Source organism: Meriones unguiculatus, chromosome 10 (assembly GCF_030254825.1).
Source record: "Meriones unguiculatus strain TT.TT164.6M chromosome 10, Bangor_MerUng_6.1, whole genome shotgun sequence".
In the NCBI taxonomy this organism is placed as follows: domain Eukaryota; kingdom Metazoa; phylum Chordata; class Mammalia; order Rodentia; family Muridae; genus Meriones; species Meriones unguiculatus.
In genome coordinates, this window is record NC_083358.1 from 53,747,174 (window position 1) to 53,767,576 (window position 20,403).

The 20,403-nt window shown below is 47.2% G+C and overlaps 1 protein-coding gene across 2 annotated transcripts in view; it reads left to right on the forward strand.

Annotated features, from left to right (window-relative positions):
- Ak5 (adenylate kinase 5) overlaps positions 1-20,403 on the forward strand; it is a 178,303-nt gene that overhangs the window by 136,697 nt on the left and 21,203 nt on the right. For both annotated transcript variants that reach the window (XM_060392486.1, XM_060392487.1), the window contains exons 9-10: positions 7,601-7,643; positions 10,799-10,843. In XM_060392486.1, coding sequence (XP_060248469.1) covers positions 7,601-7,643; positions 10,799-10,843 — 88 coding nt within the window. The remainder of the gene's footprint in view (positions 1-7,600; positions 7,644-10,798; positions 10,844-20,403) is intronic.

Below are 20,403 nucleotides of genomic sequence, written 5' to 3' on the forward strand. Positions count from 1 at the left end.
GCATTGCTGGAGTCGCCGTTGGCTGAGAGAGCTTTTTGTAGCTATCACCAACAGTCGGCTGACTCTCACTAAAAGGACTATGCTCTAGAATTTGTGGCCTTATCCAGTCAGTAAAAGGTCCCACAAAGAAGAGGAAGGTCATGGACCATGTCCAGTGCCACCCCTGTGCTCTAGACTTGCAGCTGCCTGTGAGGGGCAGGCTGGTTCCTTACATAAGGTCCAGGTGAAGACACAGCTGCAGGCATGGGAGTAAACAGACAAGCTCGTGTCTGACTGGTGTGAGGGGCCAGCAGCTGGCAGGAGCAGCTATGTGGGATGGTCTCCAGTTCTGGGGCTTCCAGTTCCCTCCACGTGTTCCCTCTGGCTCGTGCAGGCAAGCTCAGGTCTGCCCTGTAGCATTGGTGGGGATAGGAGGAGGGGGTCAGAGCTCGGGAGCTGCTGAGACCCTCCCGGGAGTCAGTTCAGCCTCTCCCCGGCTGCATTCTGTTGACAGAGCACTGAGTCACAAATCTGACAGTGGTCAAGGGTGGGGACGGTGCTCACCTTGGCTAGGGTGCGAGGCTCTCTGGGGAGGGATAAGAATGTGAGGTGCCCCTGGGGTACCAGGAAGAGGTTGGTACCATGGAACAGATGGCAGGATTTTTAAAGTCAGACATGGTAGAACATGACTCAGGAGGCTCAAGGGTGTGAGGCCAGCCTGGGCTGTGTGATGAGTTCCCAGCCAGCCTCAGCTCTAAGGAAGATCCTGTGTGAAAATACAGGAGTTGGGTGTGTAGCTTAGTGGAAGGATACTTGTCGAGCATGGTCAAGTCTCTGGTTTTGATCACCAGACACCAAACACACACACACACACACACACACGCACACGCACGTGCACACACGCACGCACAACACACACTATACATGCACTCACACTGTGTATGCACTCACACTGTACACATACACACTATATACACACTCTACAAACACACAAATGCTACACACATACACACAGTGTATACACATACCATACAAACACACAAATATTATACACACTATACAAATATACACACATACACTATTCACACTATACATACACACATATACACTATATAAACACTACAAACACACAAATACTATACACATACACACTGTATATACACACCATACAAACACACAAATATTATACACACATACACACACTGTATACACATACTATACAAGTACACACACTACACACACACTATATACAATATGCACTCACAATGCATATACACTATACACACATTATACACATTATGCACACACAATACACACACATACACACACACAAACTCCACCTCCCAAATCGTGAGATTATAGAATGTGTGGCTCCCTTTTTCTCATTGATCAAAAATACTAGGAAAGTGTAGACATCCTCTTGGCTAATCTAGAAAACGTCTCGTTATTTCACTTCAACAGCAGGCTGGCTGAAATTCACCTTCAAATGAGCCTTCCTAGGAGAGAGCCTCATGACTGTGGGCGGCCGCTGTGCTCAGCTTGCAGGGGCCCTGAGGGGACAAGAGACCCTTTAGTTCCAGAGGGAAAGGAGGTTCTGACTCAGGTGAGAGGTGCTCCACACCTCATGACTTAGCGTGACTTAGTGTGACTTAGCATGGCTTAGGCTACATGTCAAGTGGCGGGTGCTAAGTGAGACCATAGGCTTGTCTTAAAGCTAAATGGTGAGGAAGCATGCATTCTTATCAATTCTCTGTCCCAGAGAAAGAGAGCTGCAAGGGAGCCCAGCCTGAGTTCTGGGAGAAATGGCTAGAAGGACTGTGCTCTAGCACTCTGACTGTCCCTCTGATCACCAGCTAGAAGGACTGTGCTCTAGCACTGACCATCCCTCTGATCACTGGCTAGGACTGTGCTCTAGCACTCTCACTAGAGAGGGCAGCCTGGGTACCTCTGAGCAAGGCTCGCATGCAGGGCCCGCTGCATGGCTGGGGGAGGGTTCGCCACAGCAGAGTTCACTCAGTTATACAGCGGCCTCCCGCAAGCAGCCCTCTCTCTAATCATGTACACTTCTGTGAAGGACAAATGAGACTTGCCGCAGACTACATTCGTGAGTATAACTACATTATATGCCATTTCCCATGCATCTGAGGGTTTGGTTTGGTTTGGGTTTTTTTTGTTTTTTGTTTTTTGTTTTTCCTCCTGCTGGAGATAAAAGAGATTTCAAATTTTTCCTTCTCAGCAGCTTCATAGTTAGATCACTTGATGGAGTCAAGGTTGGTGACACACACCTTGGATCCAGCACTCCAGAGGCAGAGGCAGGCAAGTCTCCATGATTTCCAAGGCAGCTAGGACTACACAGAGAGGCCCAGCATGGTGGCTTCCAGTCATCCAGAACTGCAGTTCCAGAGATAGGCTGTCTCCTGTACTCCGTTGACACAGCATTCCTGTGGCGTGCAGAAACTCATGCAGGCAAAACACCCATACACATAAAAATCAGTAAGTCTTGGTTTAACCTGATTCATGCTGCCAGCCTTTAGTTCGTCCCCTAGCAAGCAAATCCATCCTCACTCTGAAGACACATGATTCTGTGATGTCTCCACGCTGGCCAAGCTGGGTCCTCTGCACTTCACAGGTCTGTGTGTCAGCTCCCTCCACGTGGGATGGCGGGAAGGAGGCAGCTCACTGACCCCATCCCCTGCTCCCACCTGTCACACCTTCCGCCTAAGACCACGATTCTGCTTCCTCTGCTCTCAGCCAGAAACCCCTGAGCTTGCCAGCCATCTACAGATGCTGAGCTCACAGGAGCTCACACGAGCTCACCCATCACACATGCTAAAAGCCTGTGGGAATACCAGTGTTCCCACCTTCACTGTTATTTTCTTTTGTGTGAGTATGTGCCATACATAAACATGGTGTGTGTGTGTGTGTGTGTGTGTGTGTGTGTGTGTGTGTGTGTGTGTGATGTTTGCACACATGTGCGGGCAGGTGTGGGTGCCTCCGGTGCATGTGTGAGGCTGCAGGAGTGTGGCAGTCCTGCTCTACCGTTCTCTGGTTTCTTCCTGTCAAACAGACTCCCCCCAAATCTGGAGTCAGGGCTATGTCACCCTGTGACCCCGGGGAAGCAGGGGCTGTCATGCGGGAGATGAATACAGAGCCCCACCCCTCCTGACATGCCGGAAAACAGGCTATTCCACTCAGGGCTCCCCACTGCAGGCACTCCACCCTCACCCACACGGCTGCCGCGCTGGGCAGGGGAGACCAGAGTGCACAGGCCTCCTTCGCACCCTGAGGATCCCTGAGTGTCGGCTTCCTGTCATGATGTGTCGCTCTCCTGGTAACACAGTGTGACCTAGGCCTTAAGTACACGATGCGCTGTCAGCGTAGGATGACAGTTAAACTGCAGAAGCCATCGGTGCCCCTGAGTTGCTCTGTATCTGTCCTCTCGGCTGCTCAGTGAACTGATAGTGACAAGACCTCACTTGTTGAATTGGTGACGGCAGACACTGTGATGGGGAATGCTCACTGCCAGTTTGATGGGATTTCCAATCACCTAGGAGACACACCTGTGGGTGACAGTGGCACAGTTTCCTGAGATGTTAAAGGGAGAAGAAGCGCTCTGTGCATGGGTGGCAGCCCTGTGTGGTTGAAAGGCAGAGGGACAAAGCCTGATGAATACCACACCATCCTCTCGGCCGCTTGGTCAGCCCTGTGGACCAGCAGCGTCACACTCCCACTCCTGTGGCTGCACCTTCCCACCAGGACAAGCTACACACTCAAACCAAAATATCTCCTTTATCCCTTCAGTTTTCTCGTTAGGCATGTGGTCTTGAGAGCACATGAAGAGAAGTAGCTAACATGGGCCTCCTCATTCCAGAGGAAGGCGCCCCACAACCATCAGATGAGCCCCCTGCAGAAAGCTCCACCCGGGTGCAACAGTGGCCTGCCTTCGCGTCTACACAGGGCCAGGGCATGCAGAACTGGCTGGCAGGACCACCTAAGCGCTCACACCAGGTGCTGGCTCGCCCTTCGGTTGAGTGAATGTCTTCCCAGCAGTCATCGAGGCAGTGCTCCATGTGGAGAAGCAAACACGTGCAAGGAGCAGAGTTGTCAGTGGCGTCACAGCCTCATGCTCAGGTCACCCTCTCCCAGCATCAACTGCACCATGGCATGTTTGTGAGTCACAGACGACATTGCTGCAAACTCTGTGCCTGGAGGTATGCTGTCTGTGTTGGATCACGAAACTGGCTACCCCAGACCATGTCCCCTCAAACTTTAGGGCTATGGGAAATCACCTGGGCCTCACCCTCCCTATAAAGTCTGAGTCCTCAATGCAGACTCGGAGTGACAAACAGCTGACTGTGTGGGACCTACACAGCCAAAAGCTAGGAGACCAGAAGTGTCCACCGCACTTGGTAGAATTTGGTGGTTAGAGCACCAGGACTTCTCAAGTCTCACCTCAGATGAAACCTCAGTACAACTGTGGAAAAGCAGCGCATCATAAGGTCCAGGATGCTAACACCTGCCCGCTTCGTCCAGCAGAGAGCCCTAAATTTGCACCTTCCGAGTGGAACATCCCTAGCATGGGAAGGGATCAGATGCAACTTCCAGAGGCTGCTAGCATCTTGTTTACCAAAGCAAGTGCTTGCCTTTCAGTCTGTGTGTGAGCTTGTATGTGTGCGTGCATGTGTGTGTTTGTGTCTATCTGTAAGAGACCAGATTTCTTTCCCTTGTCCTTTCCCTCCTTCTTCCTCTTCCCTTCTTTTATCCCTCCATTCCTCCCTCCCTTCCTTCATTTCTTCTTTATCAGTACTAGGTACCAAACCCATGACCTTTGGCATGCTAGAAAAGAACTCTACCATAGAAGTATATCCCCAAGCCAAATAAACATTATTTTTGCAATGCTGAGACTCTAAGCTGAGGGCCACCTACATGTCAGGAGAGTACTGGGCCACCAAGCTACAACCCTAGCCCTTGATTGGTCAGTCAGCTGGCTGGCTGGTTGGCTGCCTGGGTTTGCTGTAAGTGGAACTGTGGCTTCACAAATTCCAGGCAAGAGGTTGTTTTTATTTTACAGGGCTGAGAATAAAACCCATAGCCTTGGGTATGCTAGGCAAGTAGTCTGCCACTGAACCTATCATTTGATTTACAGAATATTTACCCTAGAAGTGTGAGGCATCCTGAGAGTTGCTGGAACACAGTATCCCAATCAAACATTTCCTTCATCGGGGTTTTCACGACTGTGCCTGGCATGCCTAAGAACAAATGACAGTTCCTTCTATGCCTCAGAAACCTATTCACTGAGAGAAATAAAGTGGGGTTCAGTTAAAGTGTTGGGAAAACAGATAAACAGCTGTGAATAAGAGCTGGGGATAAAACAGATCAGACTCCAGAAGTCAGCGAGAGGTGGGGAAGGCCCTTTGCAATGTGGCCCATTGTTTTAGGAACTCAGATGAACTGTCATCAAACTCCCAAGACACACTACCATGGCAGCCTGTCAGTGTCATCCTGTAGTCTAACATACGGAAGGGTGAGGGTGTGAACTCAGCTTCCTCTTTTCACCTGGATGTGTTTAACACCTGACCCGTGGAGGGCAGATTCTGATTAGCAGCCATTCTCTAACCACTGCTAGTGTCTCCTCCTGTGTGTTCATTTTAGACAAGCACACTCATTGCTCCAGGTGAGCCCGGAAGCTGGCTTCCCTAGACACTGAGCCTGAGTTGGGAATTCTTATGCGAGGATGTAAGGAGTTTTGCTGTCAGGACAGTGCAGGAGTAAAAACTCAGAACTATGGTCCTGCTCCATCCGAGCTCTCTTGACCCTGGAGGGAGCTCCAGAGAACCACGTGTACTGTGGAGTTATGCCCGCTCACAGGCACAGACTGATCGATCCTGAGCACCACAGGCCAGGGGTGGGAGGAGGGGCGACGGGAGATCACCAGCGCCCACCATGGTTGCTCTGCTGGTGGGAATAAGCCTTCGGAGCTGCTCCAGGTGGTGAAGGCCTGGCTCTCATTCCATGCAGGTTGCCGAAGGGAGGCCGTGTAACCAGGCGACCTCATTTCACAGGCTCTAGCAGGCAAGAGAATTAAAGGCAAAAGCCTAGGGAAAGTGCCATGGAGGCTGTCCTGGCACAACACTGCTGCCTCTGTGGAGACCCACTTGGCAAAATCTATTAAAATTATAAATACGTTAATGTGTGGCCACATTAAAGTTGCCATCCTAGAACTCACCCTGCAGGAATGTGTGTGTGATGTGGTATTCATATGAACTTAGTCACTGAGCCACCTTCCCTAAAACAGTAAAGAGTGAGACCAGCTCAGCCCATCAATAAAGCACAGGTTAAAAATTAACTGTTGCACCAACAGCACAATAGGATACTGTGCAACCGAGAACACTATGCTGAGAGCATTCTGAACTGACAGAAATTTCTCCAGAATATACTGACAGGTGCAGAAATAGAAAAACATCACACACACACACACACACACACACACACACACACGCACACACACTTAAGTTAGCGTGTATCCTTAGATAGCCGGAAGTCACTTTTTCGTCTCCCTGGAAAGGAGCTTCTGTATGCGGTACTCTAGCCTCATTTTTGTGGCTGTGATGAAGCACCCTGACTGAAAGCAGCTTCGGAGAGGAACGTGCTCTTTCAGCTCACAGCTCCAGGCTTCAGTCCACTGAGGAGACATCAGCATCTTATGGCTTCACATCCACAGTCAAGAGCAGAGAGGAACGGATGCCACGCGGCTCCCCGTGGCTAGCTAGCCAGCCTTCTTCATTCTTAGATAGCTCAGGGCCGCCTAGAAAGTGGTGCCGCCCACAGCAGACTAAACTTGACTGAGCAGTCAAGAATGAAGGCAGTTCCACACACATGTTCATAGGCCAACCCATCTAGATGATTTCTATTACAACTCTTTCTGGAGCTGATTCTTGGCTGTGGCAAGTTGACAGTTTAAACTAGCCTGCACGCATGCTAACCTGTAGGTAAGAAAGCAGGAAAATAAGACAGATGGTGGTGGTGAGAGAGTTCTCAACAGATGAATCTTCATAAGCACCCCCAATACAATGGGCTACTCTATATGGAAAAAGACCACCTAGCCAAAGGTAAAATATGAGTGTTAAAGGATAAACTTGGGGACAGGATCCCCAAGTTTTTTTACACCAATAATGTAAAACGTGTAACTATGAGGAAACTCACACTACCTGGCCCTTTACTGAAAAAATTTGCCAACCTCAGCTTTAAATTATGGGGTGTTTATAAAATAGCTATGACCATGCCTGTCCATTAGCACCTAGCATTGAAGGCGTCTGTCTTCTTGAAGCAGGCTTTCCCGCCCATAGATAATTTATGCACCGAAAGAATGAGACTGGATTCTGTACCAGTTACCACAGACTCTGAGGGCAGACGGCCCAAGTTTACCCTTGAACGTTGTGCCTTACCACTGCTTGGCTTTCAACACTGTAACTCCTGGAATTCTCTGTTACCCATCTGTACTAGTGACTGGGAGTTCTTCCTTTAATGGAGTTGTTTCAAATGTCAAGCACTTGATGCGAGCAAGGAGCTTAGCCATATCTATTAATGTTACCATCTAATGCTGTCATTATTTTAAAAACAGGGTGAGGACCAGCTAGATATATTTGGAGAGGACATCGTGGGAGGTAAGTTTCTTTTGCTAATCAGACCACATAGCTTCTAACATGCCTGCTTTATTTAACACCAATGAAAATTAAACACAACAGCAACAGAGTCCCTTCCCCTGGCCAGCAAACATGGAACTCTGTGGCTCACTGCCTTCTTGGTCCCCATGAGGAACCAAAGGGAATCATTACTCAGATACGTGTTTCCTAACTGCCTGGAGACCCCGACTCCTAAGATGCTCGGTGGGGAGCAGAAGCTCTGGTCAGGACGTTCTGGATGCACTCACTGCGCCATCCCCCTGGAAGTCGAGTGTTACAGCAAGGCCTCAGGGCAAAGAGCAATGTTCTTCAGCTCAATATTCTTCAAACTTAATTGGAACATAAAAGCCTCACAGTGGAGGTAACAGAGCCAACGGGGTTCATCTGAGGAACAATTATTGTTAATTGAGTTGGAAACAGAATTCTTTCTCCGAAATACCAGTAGCTGTACTCCAGTGTCCCACTGGGAGCCGACCCAACACATAACCTATTTTGTCATTTTGATCATGTTAAAAGTTTCTCAAATGGCTACTGAATGCTTGCCTAACGTACACACAGCCCTGGGTTCAGCATCTAGGTTTTCATAACCTCACTGTGATGGCGCACACTGTAATTGCAGTACTCAGCATATAAAAGTGGAAGACTTAGGAGTTCCAGAGTATTCTTAGCTACATAGTAAGTTTGAGGCTAGCCTGGGGTGCATGAGACTGTCTTAAAAACAGTCACTTAAAAACTAAAATATCCGCTCCATGCTAGCTAGATTGGAGAACTGAAAATAAATCAAACACTGTGAATATACGTGTTTATAAAAAATGAGTTTCATAATTGCCTAGATTAATACACTCTGTCCTGTCTACTTGGTTTTAAAAAGAAGTTGCTATGGTTTGTGGAAATAGGTTTTCGGTATTGGCTGTAACTCACATAAGTGATTATGCTTCTTAAATAACCCTGGCTCCTAATTCCCCATTGATCCATGAAGAGCTGGAGAAAGTGTTATCCGATGAGAATAGAAACAGCAATACATGAAAATAAGAGTCACCAAATGGTTGTGGTGATCCGCAGGGAAGGCAGAGAAGCTGGCGCTGTAACAGCCACCTCTCAGCCCTGCCCATCACCAGCTCTGTCTCAGCTGGGTGTGGGATGATGGCTGCTGCACTGATTCCAGGTTAGAAGATCAGTGTGCCCACTCACAAGTATTTACGGCAGAAAACTAGAACCTTCTAAAACTCTACGACTTATCTACCCCCATGGCTATCGTTCCAGCTTGCCTCACTGCAGTATGCTGTCTGTACCCTATCTTTACCCAGCTGAGAACCTGTGGGTATTCAAACATCATCACGCTTTCCGACATACTGTTATAGCAGCTTGTTCCCAAGTCACTAAAAACTATTTATATACTTGCTAATTACTACATCATATGAATAGGATTACTGACTAAAAAATAATTAGTTTTAAACTGAAATTGGTATAACCATTTGACCTCTCCTGAAAAGAGAAAATGACCACAAGACTGCAGCCACCTTCCTAAACTGCAAATACATTCAGAGTTGCTTAGAAAAGCTGCAGAGTGTGTGAGGAATACTGTGAATCTGACCTTAACAGAAAACTCCAGACACCAGCTGGGCCCATGGCACAGGCCTGTAACCCCAGCCGGTCGGCAGGGCAAGTCAGGAATATCCATAGTTCAGTGCCAGCCTGGGCTACAGAGTGAGTTCAAGGCTAACCTACACCACTTAGTGACACCCCACCCCAAATTAAAAAGTAAAAACCACAGGACCGGGGTAGGCTGGAGAAACGGTTCCGCAGGTAAGAGCACTGGCTTCAGCTCCCAGCATCCTCACAGAGGCTCACAGCCATCCGTACTCCAGTTCTAGGAGATCGACACCCTTTTTTGGCCTCTGTGGGCACCAGGCACCATGTGGTGCAGACATAGAAGCAGGAAAAACACATAAAGTAAAAAATGATGTGACTTTTAAGGGCTGGGGATATAGCTGAGTGGTAGAGCTTTTGCTTAGCATGTGTGAAACCTCGAGTTCCATACCCTAGTGTAAATACAATCTCTCTCTCTCTCTCTCTCTCTCTCTCTCTCACACACACACACACACACACACACACACACACACACACACACACATACACCTCCTGTTGCTTATGGGACTAGAAAGGTACACTTTGCCACTTGCTCCTGAGGGTCCCATTTCAACACGTGGCAATCCGAAACCTCTTAGGATCCCACTAACTGCAGGTGTTTTCAGACTTTTCCTACCATTGATCATTTTCCCTTAAAGCAGTGGTTCCAAAACTTCAGCCCTTCCTTGTTTTCACTGTCATGATTACAGTGATGTACTATTGATTATCTTCATTACTCATTTAGTCTTGTTCCACAAACTGAATTGTGATTATTAAATAGAGATATTTTTAAAGGAAATTTTACATCACAACTTAAAACAAAGTGATGTTGTCTGCTGTAACTGTAAACTATTTTTTCCTTCTAGACAGCTTACTTGTGTGTCAGTTTCTCCTTTATTAAACAAGATGGTTGCAAATGCAAAGTATTGGGTCAGGGTGGGGTGGATCTAGGAGGATCAGGGAGAGGAATGGGAATGAATTCATGTGTGCATATATCCCTTAAAAATAAAAGTATCACATTTTTAAAGTAAAAAATAAGAACAGATATTTAAGAAAACTTAAACACAAAATTTAAGATTGGCTTTCCAGCCAGGTGTGAGGTACACCTGTAATCCTAGCACTCCAGGAACTGAGGCAAAAGGGTGAAGAGTTGGAAACCCAGCTGGCTTTGAAGCCAGCTTGGGGCATACAATGAGACCCTGTTTCAAATTTAAAAGAAGAAAAAACTACAGGCAAAAGAGTTGCTCTCTTGGTGAGTGACACTATTTGATGGCGTCAGCTTTACATTTAAAATTGGTATTCGGTATTAAATAAGACTGTGCTGCCTGGGTGTAGGGAAAAGGCCAAAGCAGTCATTACCATCTGTTTATCACAGCCTGTTTGTTCCCCATGGACTCAACTCATCTTACTAAACCAAGCTAGAAGGTGTAGGTTTACAGAATATGAGTAGAGCCTGGACTTTAGTGCAGTATTTCTTGCCAATAACTTAAATTATTCTTCTTTTAAAGGTTTCGTGGAGGATTTGAGGAAATGTAAAATTATTTTCCTGATGGGTGAGTAACAGCTCTCAACTTTTCTAATATAGTTGCTAATAATATTATAATAGCAGAAAAATTATATTCATCTCTCATTCTGTCCTGCTTTGAAATCATGTTTCTCTTTTTGATCAGAATAATACCCCTGAGGTTTCCAGATGGTTGCGTGCATAAATATGCAATTTAATTTTTTTCCTTGTTGCTTGCTGGTGTAGAAAAGGCGGGGCTGTAGGGCGCTAGCTCACAGTGCAGTACAAAGCCCAGGGGATGCTGTGTGGTAATGCCCACCTTTGCTATTTGACTGCCAACCTTCTTCTTCTTACATTATCAGTGCGGTGACCACAAATGAAAACACACCTCCCTCACCACGCACTCTACCCTGCACAGCTCACCATAAAAACAGCCTAGATTGGGGCTGGCTGTGCACGTCAAGTGCGGAGCACTTGCTTAGTGTGTGTGAAACCTTGAAACCTTGGATCTGATCCCCAAAAGCACACGCGCACACACACACACACACACACACACACGCACACACACACACACCATTTCTTTAATGTCCTAGTAGAGCACCTGCCATGCTCCAAGCTGCCTCAGATAATCCTTAAACAATGCCATAGTTTAGTGGCCCAGGCCTGTTCCATCTCTCTCACATGACTAGAAAGCCAACATTCAGAAAAGTTAAGGGACTTAGCCAAGGCTATGGTTAGACATGAGCTTTACTTGTAGACAGGACTGAACTGATCACTCAACAGTTTAAAATGTGGGGATGTGGCTTAGTTGCAAGAGCTCTTGCCAGCAATGTTCAAGATCTTCGATCACCAGCCCTCTCCAAAACATGTCATGTGGTCAGAATACTTCCCAAAAGTTACGTTTTTCTTTTATCATTCAATATATAGTCAGCAAGTACCCACACCTTACCTATTTATAATTAGAAACCTCTTCATGAATGGGAAAACAATGGCATCATTCCCAGAGCAATACAACCAGATCATCTTCTCATCGTGTGTGCTGATTTTAGGGTACCTCCCTGGGACCTTCTAGGTAAACCTCCCTCACTCTCAGGTGGGAGAGTGAAACCCAGAGAAGCTGAGAAGTTGGTCAAAACCATTCAGGTGGCCCACTGGAGACAAAGGTCTCTGACTCCAAGTCCTGTGCCAGGCTCTCCCGCTCCAGCACAGGCTACAGGCGCTGTCACCCTGAGCTCCTAGCCTCACACATTAGCTATTTGAGTGGACCGTGAAGGGAAGGAACCGAGGACACCCCATCCTTGGGGAGAGAGTAATTAACAGATAAATCCCCTGAGAAGTGTTACTAATGGGTTAAAGAACCTTGGGAAATCAAGTGGGTAACACTACAGGAACGCTCTCTGGGGTGGCCATGTTGACCGCAGAGATCTAGTAGCTGCTGAAGGGCCTCATGGGAGATGACCAAGGGAAAGCTCTGGCTGAGAACAGCAGGTGTCCATGAGACGTCCTGAGGCTTCCTGTCTTGCTAGATTTCTTCGCTTGCCTCTGGTAGCCCTTAGCCATGGACAGGATCATCTCTTCCCACACCTGCTTTGTATTTTTCTCAGGAAGCAAAAATGTGTTTCTTAACCCTTACTGGTTATCATAATTTCGAAGGAAAATCGGCTCTGCTTATGGCTTACTAAAATTCTAATAATCTGTTTTCTAGGCATGAAACCTTCTAGGTATGTATATATTCTGGTCTCTGTTCAGATTTTATATTAGAGACCAAATTAGGGAAAGGAAAACTCCTTAGAGTTGCTAGCTAGAAACTCAGAATAGGAACCCTTCATTATCATATTGTTTTAATAATGTGACAATAACAATAATACAGCACAGTTTCTGGTTGTCATCACCACCTCTGATAATATTATTTCCAATTTTCCCACTGCTACAACTCACGGCTTATGACTTGAAAGTACATTGTCAAATGTTGCCTCTTGGTGACAGCCATAGCTAAAGGCCTCAGCTCCCCTGTTGTGAAACCCTGTGCCCTTTAGAGAGTCAAAGAGCACAGCATGTAAGCCTAGGCAGCCACACAGAGCATGGGACCCTCAGAGGACCACAGGGCACACTCAGACCTGACTTCGTGCTACACCCCTAGGTCAGTCTTTGGCTCCAACTCTGTCTACGCCCTGTCTTCTCTTGAGCTGGCCTTCTTGGCAGTCTTTTCACTGGAGATAGCTGCTCTCCCATAAGTTGAGGTCAGGCTTAACTTTCTGTTCCTGGAGGAAGTCTTTGCTAATCACCAGCTTTGCTCCTTGGGGCCTCTCATCCCTCATGTATGAACTGTTCATTTGGATGGCCTATAACTAGTGAAAAAAAATAGATTTGTTGGAATAATGAATTCTTTAGGAAGTAGTGTGGTTCATTCCCATAACAACTGATAGAGCAATCAGGATTCCTGGACTGAAACTGGCAGGCAGGTTGTTGATGCCGTAGCTATGTCTTGAGGGAGAGTATTCAGGTTAATTATGAGTCTGTATGATGCCCCTTCCTTGTTGTCACACGCCCCTCTCACTGAGAGAAGCAACTTTTCCCCTAAGCTGATGACGAGCAAGTGGAAACACTCTCCACCATGGGGGGGGGTGTTCAGGGAGAAAGTTCCCTCCTCCCCAGAGAGGCAGGTGCAAGGATAAGCTTAGCTGCCTTCAGGCTCCTGCATGGATATCACCATTCCGTTCCTGAGGAGAGCAGTCTAGAGCACATTTATAGACAAACACCTTTCCAAGGACACAGAAGCGACCCCCAGGGAGTAAGTCTGCCCTCACAAGGCTTTGTGGAGGCTCCACGGGCTTTCGATGGCCCCGCATGAAGCTGTGCTCATACAACATGGGCCCAACTACTGTGGAGCCCCGGAAGCATTTCAGACAGTTCCAAAGAGCTTCTCCGGGACCCTCCAGGATACCCACCATTCTTCACAACCTCCTCTACCACCTACTCTTCCTTCTACTCCTCCCTTCCCGCCTTCCCTTCAACATCAGCATGCTATTACCCAGTCTATTTTGGCTTCATTTTCCCTTCTCCACCTTTCACTATTGTCTGTGCCAAAACATCATTTAATGTGAGTTCACACTAACCACCCAAAGCACTGAGGGGAGGGCTTCCATTTCGGAAACTCGTCTGGTGAATTGAGAGGCGATGCTGAGGGCATAATGATGGGGTCATCATTCAGTGTTAGAGCCTGTCAGGACACAGATGGCCTTGTTTACATTGGCGGTGGTGCTGTGGGGAACTGCATTGTGATGACAATCTTGATTGCCAACTTGATTGGGTTAATAAACACTTCCAGATCTGTATGGAAGTGGGTCTCCAAAGAGGATTATTAGAGCATGAGAACTCTGACCTAGTCAGAGGAATTACTAATCCCCTGATGGTTTCATAGTAGGATAACATTATTGGAAGACAGTGAAAGTTGTAGGAGGTGGGGCTTTGTTGGGTGACAGAGGTCATGGGGACCTCCTCTGGGGGCTTATCTCATGACCTATTGCTTCCAGTACCCTTTCTCTCTACTTCTTGGTTGTCATGCTGAGAAATGCTCATCTCTGCCATGCCCTCACAGCCATGATGGAGCAAACCCTCGGGGACCATGAACCACAGTCGACCTTCTGTCCTTTAAGATGCTTTTCATAGGCATATTATCACAGCACTGCGAAATCTCAGTTAGCACAAGCCATGAGCTTTAGAGTAAGTCTAAGGGTATTCTGTCTCAGTGTAGGTATTTTAGCTACTACACATCGTCCTGTGTGTTTTCCTAGAGAGATGAGGGCTTTTCCTAAAATTCTGTATTAAATGATTCTTATGACCTCACGATGGCCCCATTGCTTTTCACTGTTTCCTGTTATGAAGAACTGTGAATTACCTCTCAGAAGTATCTTATTGGGGATCATCAGCTTATTGGTTTCATCAGCTGGTATATTTGGTTAAATCTGATATAAAACATTACGATCCTTTTTATTCGACATTACTTGCTAGAAACCAGCTTCAGTTTAGCACTTGACACAGGCCAGACACTAGAGAAAGCACTTCAGTGTTGCCTCATGGTGTGCTCGTGCCCAGACAAAGGACAGAGCACTATCACCAGCCTTTGATCCCAGTCAGAGAGAGGTAAATGATCTAGTAGAAAGATCATATCTTGGAGCAGGAGCTGGGGTGAGACTTGAAATACTCTCATGTTGTCAACAAACGTTGCCAGTTGTTTCTCTTGAAATGACAGGCTTTATTTACTTTCAGAAAAAAAAAAAATGTCTGCCAGATATCGGAGCCTGACAAGTCATAGCTGGTTCCTTGGACAATAAAAACAGATCTACAGCCATCCTACCAGAAGGCACCTGATGCTACCTGATCTCAAAAGCCAAGTAGGACCTGGGCCTCCATAGCACTCAGGCAGGAGGGAGCAGAAGTGGCATCCAATTTAAAAAAACAGCTAGTTCAGCAGTCACACACAAACCCTCCTCCGGAAGCACTGTTTCTCTGTTTTTCTTCCCAAAAGCTTTATGCACACTTCCTATTTTGCTGCACAAACTATTGAAATGAGCCAGGGAAGACAATGTAGGCCCTTAGTCCCTGCATTCAGGAGGCAGCGGGGGGGAGGAATTCGGTAAGTTTGAGCCCAGCCAGGTCTATACCAAATTCAAGCCGGCCAGGGCTATATAATGAGATTCTACCTCAAAAGAACTAAAATAATGCATACTTAGGGGTTGTTGGGTTTTGTTAAATAATTTTTCTTCTGTTTCATCAAAGTGCCCTTAAGTGGTACTGAACCAAGCACGCTGTGGTGAAGAAACAGGCCAGTGAGATGGCTCACTGGTCACGGTGATTGCTTGCCACCAAGCCTAAGAGCTTGAGTTTGATCCCTCGAGCCTACATGGCAGAAGAGAGAACTGACTCTCACAAGTTGTCCCTTGACCTCCATGTACATGTTGTGGCAAGCATAGAGTAAACAAATGTGAAAAATAAAAGGATTAAAGAAGCATTCAAAGGTTGGTACAACTGGGTTCTGGTGCTTTGCTTCAGTAGTTTTCATCATTGTCTCTTCCATCCATGGAAAGTGAATGGCTCCTAGAATTACAGTACAGGCAGGGACTCCCGAGAGTCTGTGGGCTGCACAGAGGCAAACTAACGGAACCAAGAGCATTGGAACGACCACCCGAGCTGTGGAATCCCAGGCTAGGCTCTGGCTTCTTCTGTGAGTTGAGGCAGGAGCCTGTGAGCAAAGCTGTGGGTAATTTTGTATCATCCTGCCTGGGTTTCAGGCCACCCAGACAGTGGTTAAGCATGAATTCTGGGTGAGCCTTGAAGGTTTTCCCAAGTGAGACCTCCATTTGAATCCATGGACCAAATAAGGAAGACTGTCCCTCACCAATATGAGTGATCACCATTCAGTCTGTGGGACCTAGAGGCTAAGCAGAACACACAGAAGAAGAAAAGGGGGTTCCCATTCACTTTGGGAGTCAGAATCCATTTCTTCTGCCCTTGGCCATCACAGTTCCAGGTTCAGTCTTCAGACTCTAGAACTTATACCATAGACCTAGACTATCAAATTGCCCGAATCCTGAGAGGACCCTGGTTTTTTGGGCTCAGCTTGAACATCATCAATTTTCCTCATTTTCTGACTTGAATAGTCAGTGTGGGACTTCTTGGCCTCCAAATCAGTAGTCCAAAGCCCACAATTAATCTTCTCGTTTTTTTGTTGTTACTTATGAGACAATGTTTCATAGCCCAGGCTGGCCTCAAACCTGAACCAATCCTCCTGCCACAGCTTCCTGGATACTAGGATTCTAGGTGTGAACTTCCTGGCCAATAAAGCTGGGTTGCCATACAGAAATAAGTTTCCATCTGACTCCCCACCTTGAACCAGGCCTATCTGAAGCTGTGAGCACACATGTGTACACACACACACACACACACACACACACACACACACCCCAACTCTTCCCTCCATGAAAGTGTGCGGACACTAGATGACCCTTTAACGCTGTCTTGGCCCCTGTATTTTCAATCACCTGGCCTTTCATGATGGGAGAGAAAAAAGAAGCAGACATTGACCTATTTGCCAAGAGAGCCCTGAACGCTCACAAGCTGAGGCGCCTCTCTAATGGAGAAAGGTGGGTGTTTGCCTGAGAGCGAAGCTACCCACTTGATAAACATTACGCTGCAAACATGTCTAGCAGAAGCAGCATGAGCACGTGCTCCATTTACTCAGGCAAAGTTAGTAACAAAAACAAAAAACACTGAGATACAAACAGACGTGGCGCCATCCTTGGAATACTGTTAATGGAATCAAGTTTCTTTCTTCGAGTTTTTAAATGCTTTCCTCCAGGAAAGCAGCACTGTTGTCTTACGAGAAAGAAAAGAGTCCACGTCTGTGCACTTGCCGGGACTGAACTCACACTCGCCACCCGCTTCCCTGCGGGGCTGAAATCCTTGTGGAAGCCCTTAACACTGGCTGGGCCGCCTGTCCAGTGTCTCCTGAACCTGCACTAGCAGCTGAGTTACAGCATGCCTTGCACACTCTGCTGAGTGAACACGCTACCACACTGACTGCAACAAGTGCCTCAGTTTCAGGGCTTTGTGTGTTTGGTGTGTGTTCGTGTGTGTGTGTGTGTGTGTGTGTGTGTCCCTTCCAGATTCTGTCATAATGAGAAGTGTCATGTCTATGTCTGTGGCCATGGTCAGTTTTGGCTGAATTGCACAATCGCAAACCTGTCAGAGCAGAGAGTAACAGGAGTTTTAAATCTCACTGCTAGCAAATATCCGGGCCAGACTGCACGACCGCTTTAACAAATAAAACTGTGAGGCTCTTCATTAACCGCAGGTGTTAACTGGGATTTTGTTTGGTGCTACGGCAAGCATCTTTCTTGGATGTGTTTCTTATGGCACATATGTAGGGCTATGGTGGAAGCCTGTCTCCCCATGACCACACTGGCAGTTAGGGGCTGTGTGGTGTGTGTCTGAGCTCCAAGTCTGCCTGACTCCAGCAAGGAGGGCCATAGGGCCTCACAGATGAGGGTCCTAATGGTGCCAAGGCACCTAATGCTGTTAAAAGCATTGCATGAGGGAGGAGGACTTCCCCTATTAGTGGACTAGGGGAGGAACATAGGGGGAGATGAGGGAGGGGGCTACAGCTGGGATACAAAGTGAATAAATTGTAATAAATAATAACTAAGAAAAAAATTTACAAAACACCTCATGACGTAGTACAAACAGAGCAGATGTATGTTAGATAACACAGCAAGCCAAAGGACATGGAGACTTCCTTCTGGGTGGCACACAGGGCCTCCCAGGCAGAGGAGGATGCCAGCAGTTCCCCCCATCCTCTGTGAGAGGAGCAGTCCAGCATTTAGTAAACAGATGAGGCCAGTATTGGCTGACATAACAATTACTCATTCACCATAGAGCCATTGTCTCAGCATTATCACACTATGAGTGTGAAGAAAGCTCAGCAGCCTTCCTAGGCGGCCACTGGGGATCCAGGGCAAACTGGTGCTTCTGCCTCACCTCCTGAGGAAGCTCCCATCCAAACTCATCCCCAGACCCACCCTGTGAGTGTGTCTGGAAGATTATTTTTTTTAAGAGTTTAATGACAAATTTCAAACTTCCAACAGATCTAGAAGCAGTTTGGTGGTGAGCTCTGAGAGCCTGTCAATGGCGTTATACTGTCAGCATTTTGCCAGATCTTGTTTTTGCACAGATCTGTCTTCCCCTCTATTTCTTCTTCTACCCACCTTTATTCCTTCTGCATTTCAGAGTAAATTGCAGACTACTTTGTCCCTTTCCTCCGGAATCTTCTAAACCTTTGCGGCTCCAGGAGGTGTCAGCTGCAGTCCTTCATGGATAGCTTTCCTGGTTGAGGATTTTCCCCCAATCCTAAGTTTCTTGGTTCTCTGCAGCAACCGTGCCAATGGTATCCCTACCCACCAAGACTCTGCCAGTTCCATAGTAATGAGGAGACCTGGGCAGCCAAATGCTGGCTGAGCAGTGCTCTAGAAATAGGTCCAGGCTGTGAATCAGTGGTGGGGTGCCCGCCTAGCACGCCACGGTGAGAAGACAGGGCAGAAATCCTCACCTTGCAGCCAGGTCATGAGACAGAAAGTGAAGGAGCCAGCATCCCTGCCACCTTCAGAGCACGTCCCTAAAGACCTCGCCTCACCCCAGGTCCCACCCTCCACCTTCCATGGTGACAAGCTGAGGACCCAAGCCTTTACCACCCGTGTGGGCCTTTACAGAATATTCCAGACCTAACTGCAGCAGGTCAGGATAAAAATCCCCCAGGGGCAGGAGCACTGTGGAGGGAAGACTGCGATATTATGAAGTAATCTAAAGTAGGGACTCCTTCGTGGAATCCAGGCAAGGAACCAGGCCATGGAGGCAAAGCGGCTCTTGGTGTGTCGTGGAGGTCAGGCCTGTCTGATTTGCTTAGCTTGTGTAATCGCATCAACAACTGTTCAATCGAGCCAGGATGTAGGGAGTTTGTGGCCCCAGTAAAGAGACAAATCAATGCTCTTCCAACCACTCAGCAGGTCTATAGCAAGGCCTAGAACCGGGGTCCTATTGACTCCTGCCTCATGCAGAGCTCACCATGTACCTCCTAGATTCCAGGCCATAATACTAAGCTTGCATGTCTGCAGCTGTCAGGGTCTCAGTCTAGTCTAAGGCTCTAATATGACCCACAGCTGGTCCTGTTGCGTGTTTCAGCATAGCCACCAAAGTTCCTGTGAAAGGCATTCGGAACTTATGGAAATGTTGACTAGTGTAAAGATGTAGCTTTCTTAGTCACTCCAGGCCCAGAGCTTTGGCTCCCAGCCACAATACACTGAAAGAGCCTGGCACAGCACCCGAGTTAGTTATAGAACCCCTCAAGAGGCTTGTGGGTCGCAGCTGGCTCAGGGTCCCTCCTGGGCAGCCAGGTCACAGTTAAGTAGCGAGATAGCTTTTCTCTGAAAGGAAGCATTCATTCGCAAAACCATAAGCTCAGGGTTGAGACCTTTTCATTTATAGAGAAAAATTTCAAGGGCAAAAATGGATTGATTTTGGAGAGAGAAAAAAAAGATTACCTAGAAATAGGATAGACTGATTTGCAAAAGAGATTAGAGATTAATACTCTCTGAGCTGTAACTGCAAAGACTATTCACCTTTAAAGAAGTGGAAACTAGTACCACAATCTAAAGGTGTGTCTCATCATTGTAAAGTACGCGATGTTAGAGCTAAGATGACGGGGGGGGGGGGGTCAAAAGACAACCTTGAATATTGGTCCTCTGGTACCTTCTACTGTTTGTTTGAGACAGACTCTTATTGGTCTGGAACTTCCCCAAGCAGGCTAAGATAACTGGTCCACAGGCTGTCAGGGACTCAGCTGTCTCTGCCCCCATCTCATGATCACTAAGGAACATCTCAGATCAGCAGAGAGGAGTACACCTGTCAAAGTTCTGATGTCAGGTCATGTGGGCCAAAGGGCTCTGTTTTCAGGGAACACTTACACCTCAGAGTGGATGCAAATAGAGTGACTATACAGAGTGCTAGAAAGAGTGGACAGTGCTTGTCAGCGCAGGCAAAGCATCCATGAGCAGCCAG